This window comes from Primulina tabacum, chromosome 12 (assembly GCF_025594145.1).
Source record: "Primulina tabacum isolate GXHZ01 chromosome 12, ASM2559414v2, whole genome shotgun sequence".
Taxonomy (NCBI): domain Eukaryota; kingdom Viridiplantae; phylum Streptophyta; class Magnoliopsida; order Lamiales; family Gesneriaceae; genus Primulina; species Primulina tabacum.
The window spans coordinates 3,142,856-3,154,026 of NC_134561.1; the positions used below are offsets into that span (position 1 = coordinate 3,142,856).

At 34.2% G+C, this 11,171-nt stretch overlaps 1 protein-coding gene across 4 annotated transcripts; it reads left to right on the top strand.

Annotated features, from left to right (window-relative positions):
* Nucleotides 1-2,232: 2,232 nt before the first annotated feature.
* Nucleotides 2,233-9,751, top strand: LOC142520553 (filament-like plant protein 4). Of its 4 annotated transcripts, none has more exons than XM_075623578.1 (6): nucleotides 2,233-2,416; nucleotides 4,912-5,043; nucleotides 5,164-5,392; nucleotides 5,473-7,879; nucleotides 8,567-8,612; nucleotides 9,141-9,751. In XM_075623578.1, exons 2-6 carry the CDS (start codon nucleotides 4,918-4,920, stop codon nucleotides 9,555-9,557), a joined length of 3,225 nt encoding a protein of 1,074 aa, XP_075479693.1. In that variant the 5' UTR covers nucleotides 2,233-2,416; nucleotides 4,912-4,917; the 3' UTR covers nucleotides 9,558-9,751. The 4 variants fall into 4 exon arrangements, with proteins under 4 accessions (XP_075479693.1, XP_075479692.1, XP_075479691.1 ...); XM_075623577.1 differs by having other exon boundaries at nucleotides 2,233-2,410; XM_075623576.1 differs by having other exon boundaries at nucleotides 2,233-2,401.
* The last annotated feature ends 1,420 nt before the right edge of the window (nucleotides 9,752-11,171 follow it).

Here is an 11,171-nt window from a genome sequence, read left to right on the forward strand (position 1 = left end):
ATATGTGTTTTAATAAATTTATAATTTGTTATTTCATAGTAAAAATAATATATATATATATATATATATATATATATATATATAATCGGTGACAAGAATCAGGTACACCGGCTTCACATGCTAACAAATCTGCAGACGCGCCACAATCTAAAAATGTGCGCTGGATTGAAAGTGGTCCAAACAGCCCCCACCCACCATCACTTCTAATTCTGTCAAATCCAACATGTCCTCTTCTAATGACAACTTGTCCTTTCAAATATAACATATACATATATATATATATATATATTAAAATTGAACGTTCGTTATTTTACTAAAAATTATATTTGATATCGACAATATAATTTTAATTTTTTAAATTGTACATTAACTTAGTCGTTATAGTTCGATAGTCTTCGTAGCAGAAACAATTATTACATTCTGATATAATACATTGAACTAAATTAAATATATAAGTGAATATATTTTTATTATGATTGTGATTCAGAAAATATGCATATTTGATTTATTTAAACAAAAATATGGTAATTTTGATCCTTTAAATTTGTTTATTTGTAGTTTTTAATAATTTATATAGTCTAGTCTGTTGCCTTATATTTTATGCAATTTTTTTGGTTAATTTTTCAAAGTGGTACTGATGTCGTGCCAAAATGATTAAAATCGTAAAAAATTGAAGTTTCCATGACTAAGATCTCATTTTGACAACATAAAATACTAAAATAACAAAAACACAAACATATATGACAAAAATTATAAATGTCCCTATTTAAATTTAACCACAATTTTTGTTTAACTTAAATATATTAAAATTTTAAAATAGTTTCAATATTAAAAAAATTAAAAATTGATTTATCAATTTGTATATTTTGGTCGTTTTCTCATTCTTTTACTCACAAGATAATATTAATTTGTCAAAAAATACGATTTTTTAATTGATTAAACAAATATTTGTTCAAAATCTTACATATGATATTTACTGGAGTTGGTACCATGCATGCAATGTTAATATTAGCATTAATATTAATTTATAATTATGATTATTATAAGATATAATACTTGTCAATTTATCAAAATATATAAATAATAGTTGTCCTGTAACTTTAAAGCTTTAAAATCGTATAATAGTTTAAGTGTCACTCATGGATCATTATCATATCAAATATAATTAGGCAAAAACTTGTGTAAAACGATCTCACGGGTCGTATTTTGTGAGACAGATCTTTTATATGGGTCATCAATGAAAAAATATTACTTTTTATACTAAGAGTATTACTTTTTATTGTGAATATCGGTAGGATTGACCCGTCTCACAAATAAAGATTCGTGAGACCGTCTCACAAGAGACCTACTCATATAATTATTACTATATAACAATCAATATTTCAATAATTACATTAATTACAATCCATGAGAATCAAATTTATTTTTATATTGATTATATGATCAAACGTTTGTTGTCTTATCAAGAACTATAAGTAGTCGTAACATTACAACTCCAATCAATTAAAACATATATTAATCCAAACACCACATGTCACTCATTGTTTTAGCCATGTTTAAGATAATTATTATACCTTAGAATTATGCTTATTACTTATTATTATAATGATGATAATCATAGGTTTGGTTTGAGTAAGGAAGGGCTAAGAGAAGGTTTGGTAGATGGAAAAAAGAAAGGTTTATATTGGTGAAAATGCACATAAAAAAAGATAAATTTTTTTAAATAAAAAATTATGAGAATTAAATATATGAATTCTAAGTATCATTTTATTTCTTAATAGGAATCCATATGAAACATTAAAAAAGCTCGTATGAAAACGTCTTATAGATTTTTGTGATATATATTTTTTACCCGATTTATTTAGAAAACATATTATTTTTATATCAAATATTAATTTTCACTCTAAATATGAACGAAATTGACATGTTTCATAGATATAGATCCGTAAGACCGTTTCACAAGAAAACTATTCCATATGAAATCCAAATAAAAATAAATAAATCCTATATGATCAAGCAATTATTTATTAAATATTTTAAACCTTAGTAATATTTTCTTTTGTTCGATTTTAATTTATAGTTCTCTTTTAATTTGGAATTTTCAAAATCTAATATTATTATTATTATAATATATATAAATTTATTTATTTATCTATTATATATTTTGTTAATAAATTTAACTGAGCTCATAGATTTAAAGAGGCCATTGTTGTCTTTGGAGCCTTTCAACTTCTTGCCTGCGAAGCTACACGTAACATTCAGCTCCTCCCCCACCACCCACGCTCCACCGCTATCTCCGCCAAGTCTTCACTCTCTACTCTATCCGCAACGCATTGTCGACGAGTTGCATCCGTTCGAAAGCGCGGATTGTGATTGTTTTGAATCACTCACTGCATTGTTGGTGCGTGTGGTGTGTGTGTGTGTGTTGATTGATCAATCTTCCGATGCATCTGATTTCCTTTTTTTTCTTCATATTTTTTGGTGTGTTTTTGAGTCAATAAGTGATTGAAACGAAGACTTTAGCTCGCTTTTTGTTTGATTAAGTTTAGGTCTTTGGTTTATTTTTCCAAAATTTACTCTGTCTTCTTCTTAGTTTGTTCTGATAGTTGAGAGCTTTCTCACTTTTCCCAAATCCTCTGCCGGTGTATTGTCTCATTTGATTTCCGTTTTCCATATCTTTTGGTGTATTACTAAGTATTGTTGCTGTGATTTTTCATGGTTTTGTTTTAGTTCCTGTTCATTCATGCTAGTCTCGTTTTTTTTTTTTGCCTTTTGTTTTTGCTTTAGCTGTTTTGAAATCCATGAATGGTCAACTGTGGTTTTCATAGTTTGGAAATGGGATTTTAACCACTGCATGTAAAATCAACAATAAATATGTTTCTTGTACTGCGATCAAGGCTTCTTAAGCATACCATGATTATCAATTATGTCAGGTTTTGTTGTTGGATTCAATAATTGAAGGTGGATGCAATAATGCAATCTGGTTGTGATTTATTTTCTTATTCGGAAGTGACATGATATGCCAAAATTTGGCATTATGAGACGGGGACTTTCTGGATTATAATTTTCTTTTTGTATGTGAAAGATAGTAGGATTCTTAGTTATAGTAGTATATATTTTGATTATTTCTGGTGGCCTGTCTTTTTCTTTATCTTCAAGGGCAAATTTTAAAGTAAGTAGGTAGTCGGTTTCATTAAAATATAATTGATGTATGTGTTTTAGAATATGTATTGCTGATTTGAGGGAAATATCTCGTCTTTGTTTGTCTGTCCCTCTATTTATCTGTTTTTGATTTTGATGTTAATATAATTGATGCGATCCGGGTGAATCGGGTGAGCCGGATCGGATGCTCCACCGGATCTACTATCAAAATGTTAGGAAAAATAGGAACAAGACGTCTGGATCAAAAGCTTGCTTCTCGGAATAGATGTGAGGATCTGCAATCAAGAAAGTAACCACGTCAATGGGCGTCGGAGGGGTATCCGGCGTGACCACTCTGATGCTTAAGTCAGTAGAGAACTCAAGTAAGAAACCAATGTAACCAAGTGATGGTTGTGAAATTGGCGGGGAAGGTGAGTAGTAAATGCACAATAAATGAGTATATTCAATATCTGAATAGAGAGTAAATGCAAAGAGTGAACCTGATATTTATAGTAGGGGATGCAATGATGACCTCGTTCTTTGTGTTGATCATTAATTATAGTAGGGCGGCTGATTATACCCTATTGTTCTGACATGTCAAATCTCATACTATTCACATCCAGCCTACCTGATTTTGTCAACCACTTGCATTGATGTCAGAGATAGGTCGGCCGCACACACCCTACTTTGTCGGCGTTATTAAATGTGGTACGTTTATCGAAGTGGCCCGGGTAGAACGTCTCTCGGGAATTTTCATGAGAGCCCGGACATCCAATAACCCGGGTAGTTTAAGTCCGGGTATTTCAATGGCCCGATCTTTTGACTGGCATCTCCATACATTCTCCCAGTCAAGTCACACTCTCAACGTCCCGGGCAGCTAGAGATCTGGGTCTCCATTCATATCAGTCATGTTGACCCGAGAATAATCCATCCTCCTGACCCGGGCACTATCCCTAGCTCGGCTCCATGGCCCGGGTCATCCCGGGAACTATCCATGACCCGGGACATCCCGGGATATCAATAATTGTCCAGATTTTTTTATGAGTTCTCTGGTCCTGAATTTCCATTACTTTGAATCTTTTGTACTAAGGTATGAAATACCATGCACGTATTCTCCATTGATATTGAGTAGTTCAATTAAGACCCCCACATTGGAGTTGTTGATACTCTTTTGTGTTTCGACTCACTTGTCCAGATTTTATCTAGCACGTTCGAAAAGATTAAAAAATAGCGAAGGATTTTTTCATTATGTACCTCATGACTACTCATGCTAAGTTCTAACCAGAACGTCCTTCATTTTCTGATGTGTGTGGCCTTATGCAAATTAATTGCTTATGAAACTAAAATATTGATTCAGGATTTTTGGCATGTTATATGACTGGATTCACTTTGTATTAACAATCATTTGTATGATAATATTAAGTAGTGAACATTTTCTACCCAACTTCTAATTTCCCAGCGACTCGTCAAGTAAATAATTTGTGATAAACGGACTTGGGAAATGAAAAGATTTGAACACAATGGTACATCTTGTCAACACTTTGTATCCTGACAAGGCACTCATATATAATTTTCATAAACTTGGGTTTGAAATTGGGTGACTGATATTGTTACAAAGATCACACTGAAGTTTTGTTGCTGTGGCATGCCTTTCCGGTGTTTCATTTTGTTCATGATTGAGTGTGCCTTTCACTGTTTGAGTGATTTAATTTTTTGTACCCTAGAGTATAGTTTAGCTTACACTACTCTTCATCTTGTTTGTGACAACAGCTTGCAATGGATAAGAGGAGTTGGCTTTGGAAGAAGAAGTCATCTGATAAGCAGGAAATCGAGAAAACTCTTGCTACTGCATTGGCCTCCTCTACTGCTGTTTCAGATGTTTTTGCTACTCAAATGGACAAGGTTTTTGATCTATTCTTGTACTTATGTAGAGACCAAGAGGAAAAGGACTTTCAGTCTTATCATCTTTCCAACCTCACCATGCCTTGCATATAATATATATATTATTGTGCTATATCACAGGCTAAGCAGGGCCATAATAAAAAACCGAAACATGTTCAAATATCAATGGAATCATATACACATCTAACTGGATTGGAGGATCAAGTGAAGTCCTATGAGGAAAAGGTCGAGGCCTTAGAGGATGAAGTAACTGAATTGAAAGAAAAGTTATCCGAAGCTCAATCAGAAACAAGCAATAAAGAAATCATGGTGAAACAACATGCTAAAGTTGCGGAAGAAGCTGTCTCAGGTTTAAACATACTGTTTTATATTATTTTTCTTAAAGGCATAGAAAGAATATCATCAAACTTAAGTGTCTATTTTGCACAGGTTGGGAAAAGGCAAAGGCAGAGGCAGAGGCATTAAAAAATCATCTGGAAGCTGTAACACTGCTAAAACATACTGCCGAAGATCGAGCCTCACATTTAGACGGTGCTGTCATGGAATGTATGAGACAAATACGAAATTTGAAGGAGGAACAAGATAAAAAACTGCATGAAGTAGTTCTCAACAAGGCCAAGGTATTTGACAAAATGAAGCTCGAGCTTGGATCGAAAATATCCAATTTAGACCAAGAAATACTAAGGTCTGCTGCTGAAATTTCTGCAATCTCACAATCTTTGCAAGAGCGCTCTAACATGCTGATCAAGCTAAATGAAGAGAAATTACAAGCTGAGACTGAGATAGAAATTCTGAAGAGTAATATTGAATCCTGTGAAAAAGAAGTGAATTCACTCAAGTACGAACTTCATATCGCTAGGAAAGAGGTGGAAATTCGAAATGAGGAAAAGAATATGAGTTTGCGGTCTGCAGAAGCAGCAAACAGGCAGAACCTGGAGGGAGTGAAGAAAATTGCAAAGCTTGAAGCCGAGTGTCAAAGATTACGAGGTCTTGTTAGGAAGAAATTGCCTGGTCCAGCTGCGGTAGCACAGATGAAACTTGAAGTTGAAAACATGAGTCGGGATCATAGTGAGACCCGTTTAAGGAGGTCTCCAGCAAGGACTCCTCGTCACCCATCCCACCTACCAGAGTTTTCCCATGACAATACGCTAAAGTTCCATAAAAACTATGATATCCTAACTGAACGCCTACTGGAGATGGAGGAAGAAAGAAACATGTTGAGGGAAGCACTTGCAAAGCGTAACAGTGAATTGTCAGCTTCTAGGAGTTTATTTTCCCAGACAGCCAACAAGCTTCAAAGTTTAGAAGCACATCTGCAAGTAAATGGTGAACAGAAAAAAGGTCTTTTGAGATCTAATACTGCAGTACCGATTCAAAATTTTCATAATCACTATGTTCGTAATTCCTCTAGTTTTACCTCCATGTCAGAAGATGGAAATGATGATACTGTAAGTTGTGTTGATTCATGGGCAACTTCAGCAATTTCTGAGCGTTTGAAAAAGGAAAAGAATGTTGATAGTCAACACAAGCCAGACGATAAAAATCACCTGGCCTTAATGGATGACTTTTTGGAGATGGAGCAGTTAGCATATCTATCAAATGGAACAGTATCTAATACAGATGTATCAGGTAATGGATGCAATGCAAGTTCTGAAATAATAGAATGTAAAGCTTTAATTGAAGTCTCTAGGAACATCGAGCCCCCATCTGGAGATGATCATATAATTGTTGGAGATCTGAAACTGCAAGCTGATCCACCCATCTTTGTCAAGTTCCAATCAGAAATATCCATGGTATTCGAGTTGATGTCCAAGGAAAAAGACATGGAAAAAGCTATTGAAGGCATTAGACATATTATGCAGGATATGCACAAATATTCACATCACATGACCGTGAATTCTGATGTTGAAGCTGAGCATTGTCCTGGAACAATGAGTGATATTCAGATTCTAGGGGAAGAAGCAATGACAACAGGAACAAAGGGTGTGTCTTTGTCTGAAAATGACTACTCTTTTACTGAAACTACACAAGCAATTGATCAAGAACTGGAAATTGCTATCTCTCAGATTTATGACTTTATAATGGTTCTTGAGAAAGAGGTTAGGAACAACCCAGGAATAACATCTTCTAGTGGAGATGAGTTGAATAAGAAACTCGATATTCTCATTGAAAAATATAGCGATTCTATGAAAAGTAGGGTTAATCCTATTGATTTTGTTCTCAGCATTTCTCATGTATTAAGAAAAGCAAGTGAACTGCATTTCAGTGTCCTTGGATTCAAAAGTTTTGAATTGGAAACTGGCTCTTCTGACTGTATAGACAAGATTGCACTACCGGAGAACACAACAGCTGTTGACTCAACAGGGGATAGGTGTCCAAATGGGCGTGCACACTTTCCCGATTCCACATCTGATCCTGATGTACCATATGATGGGAATCTTGTTCCAACCTCCGAATCAACAGCCACCTCTTGTAAATGCTCCGTGGAGGAGATTGAACAACTGAAATTGGAAAAAGATAATTTTGCAGTTGATCTTCTTAGGTGCAAGGAGAACTTTGAGAGCTGCAAGTCTCAGTTGCTGGATACAGAACAGCTTCTCTTGGAGGTTAAGTCACAATTATCATCAGCTCAAAAGACGAACAGCTTGGCTGAGACACAGCTTAAATGCATGGCAGAATCATACAGATCACTTGAAACAAAGGCAGAAGAATTACAAACAAAAGTAAATATCCTACAAGGGAAAATAGAGAGTTTGGTTAATGAGCTGCAAGAGGAGAGAAAAATTCATCAAGATGCACTTATCAGATGCAAAGATCTTCAAGAACAGCTGCAAAGGTATTATATATTACTTCCCTCAAGTAGATTTTATGCACCCATTTTGTTTCTGAGTCAGTGAATTGGATGAAAAAGATAGCTATATCCTTTTCTTGAATGGCTTGATTAATTATCATTTATGCTGTTAATATACACCTCAGGAGCAAGGTTTGTAGAATGTAGAACGAGCATTTTGGTTACAAATATGATATTTTTTTTATATCTAAGGTAAAACGAATTGTAAATAGTCTTAGGTTGGTCTTTTTAAATTGTTTCTATGCGGTTTTACTCTTTAGAAAAACTTAATCAAAAAACCATGCTCAATACCTTCACAAGAAAACCTCCTCGCTTTTTCATAGGTTGTGTTTACAAATGGAGACTCATAATTTTTTTCATTTTCAAGGATTTTTGTTCTTGTTGAAGTATATATATGTTCTTTTCTGATTTCAATGTAGCACAACCAAATTAAGATTCCTCAAAGAAGGTAGACGGGAAAAAGAGTTGAAAAAAGCAACCAAACAAGAAAAATAATACAAACAATACTTGGCTTCACGTTAAGTTGTGTTATAAAATACTCAGGTGGTTTTGACCCACCTGACTTGAATATTTGCATGCATAAAAACTATAATCTTGCTAAATATTTTCGGTTTTCTATGTATGATTTGTTGTTCAAATGCGATGAAACTATGCCTGATGTTTTAATGTCAGGATTGATGGTCGTCCGATGGCCATTAGTGAGGACAAGATTAGCCAGGTATGATTGTTAGTCTATCTTATTTTCACTATAATGGAGCTATCTCACTTTCTTAGTTTGTAAACATCCCAACAGATGTGCTATTAAAGTTTTGCTTAAAGCATGTTGCATAATAGTTTCTTTCATAATTTTCAGCTGAAATTAATTTTGTTTCTAGTTATGGTGATAAAAAAGTCAGCTTGTGATAGATTCGAGAAAATTTCTCTTTGTGCTCACTCATTCTATGGTTAGATCGAAGATTCAACATTATATTAGAGAAGAGGTCCTATGTTTAAATCTTCTCTCATTATTCTGTTCGAAATTTTAATTAGTCGCTCTTCGTATATCTTCCTGGCCCTTTGTTGGCTCATTTCCTACATTATTGGCTCATTTCCTACAAAACGTATGGGGACCTTGGATGTTTAGTTTAGGGACTGTTCCACGGTCTGCCATCCAAAAAAACCGAGGAGCATTGTAGGTGTATTTCTTATGGGCTTTGGGACTAGTTTTTCAAAGATAGGACATTTAACATCACTCTTCTTATATCAGGAGAAGGAATTGGCAGCTGCAGCAGAAAAGCTGGCCGAGTGTCAAGAAACCATATTTCTTCTGGATAAGCAGTTGAAAGCAATGCGTCCACGAACAGACTCTCTCAGTTCACCAAACAGTGGGAGGTTTCAGAAAGGTGAATTCACAATTGAAGATCCAATTGTAACTGGCGTGAATTTACCTGGCCGAGATTCGTCAGAAATGGATACTGCCTCTTCATTTCATATGCTCGAAGCAGGCCACGAGTCCTTTGATGCATTAGACTACCCAATGAGTCCATCAAGATCACCAGTATCAAAGCATTACAAACATCGTCCCACAAATTTTGGATCATCTTCCGGTTCATCTACTCCCATGCCGGATAAGCAAACTCGTGGATTAAGTAGATTCTTTTCCTCAAAAGGGAAGAATGGTTAGTAGTGCCAGCATTTGTTCACTAGCAGTTTGATTGCATGCAACAAAAATGCAGAGAATGCGAATTCGATCTATGTTTGGAACTTTGTAAATAACAATGATCAAGAACTTTTTCCACTTTCCATACTTGTAATTTGGGGTAATTTGATGTTGGATTTTACGCGTTTTGTGAAAATTTGGTCCAATCTTGCAAAATTTTTAATGGGTTTTCCAGTTTAGTGTTAGTAAGTGCACATTATTTTATCTTCTATGTTCATTGTTAGTTTAAACTAGTGTTGTGGGTAATTCACGAGGACATGTATTAATTTGTGTCAAAATCAACGAACAATATTACAAACCGACAATATTGATTAGAAAATAACTTATAAAATAAAAATATTTCAATAATAATCATTTGTGCACGTGAATTACCAAAAAAAAAAACAAAAACAAAACCAATGCTGCTTGATCAAAAGAAAAAACAATGCTGCTAAAAAAAATTCGGACAAAGTGAAGGAAAGAGACTTATGAAACTTACTTTGCGGAATTAATGCATGTTGCCCGAATTTTATAGCAAAAATGTGATTAACTTTGCACACCCGAATTTTATAGCAAGTAATGCTGCTGTATTTTATAGCTCAAAATTCACGTACAACAAATCCGTGACAGTGTTACTCGAATTGTTATACATTTACAAAAGTTATGAAATTGCAATGTTTTTATAGATTTTTCTTTTTTTAATATTATTTTTTAAAAAAGGTCGAACTATCGAAGCATCTTAAAAAATAACTATAATAACACGTAACTAAATTAGAAATAATCTGAAATCACAAAAATGCACAAGAGATTTGTTCTTCTTGGAAATACCTTGTAGATAGCATCCATTAAAGATAATTCCCTATTTGTAACAATTAATTTTGAACATTCATCAACTCCTAAAATTTTCTTGAATTTCCCTAATACCCAAATGTATTCTTTCTCTTCCTCCTTCTGCATAAACACAAGACAAGAATAAAATGACAGTGTTAAAACTCTAAATGCCAATGACATCAAGAAGTGACATATTGTTGGTTTTGCATGTGAAATCCATATTGAAGACATTCGAGAAATTCTTTGTCAATATCATAAAAAAATCCCCCTTCGCCAAATTCTTTTAACAAAGCTTCGATCACCGTCCACCCTTTCAACTCTTCCTTTTTTTATATTGGATTTTGCATTGTACATGGATCTTGAAATAGCATGAACCATTGGTTTACTTTGTCGTAGTGAAGTAAGAATTTCTCGAGGGGGCAGACAGTGGCGGAGCCAGAAATATGGCTATGTCCGGGCTATAATTTTAAACTCTAGAATCTTTTAATATTTTAAATTGATCTACCTGGACTAATATCATATTATTTCAAAATTATAGAAAATGTACACGTAAATTTTTTTTAAAAAAATTGGCCCACCAGGGCTAAAGCCCAGGTACAAGAGCATGTAGCTCCGCCCCGGGCTCGAGCTCGATTCGAGCTTTTATCATCAGGCTCGAAATCAAATTTTCTTGAAATTACTAAGTTCGCGAAAAACTCGAGTTCGGCTCGTTAAAAGCTCGTTTATCATGTCAATCAAGCCGGACTCGAGGTTGATTCATTAATAGAT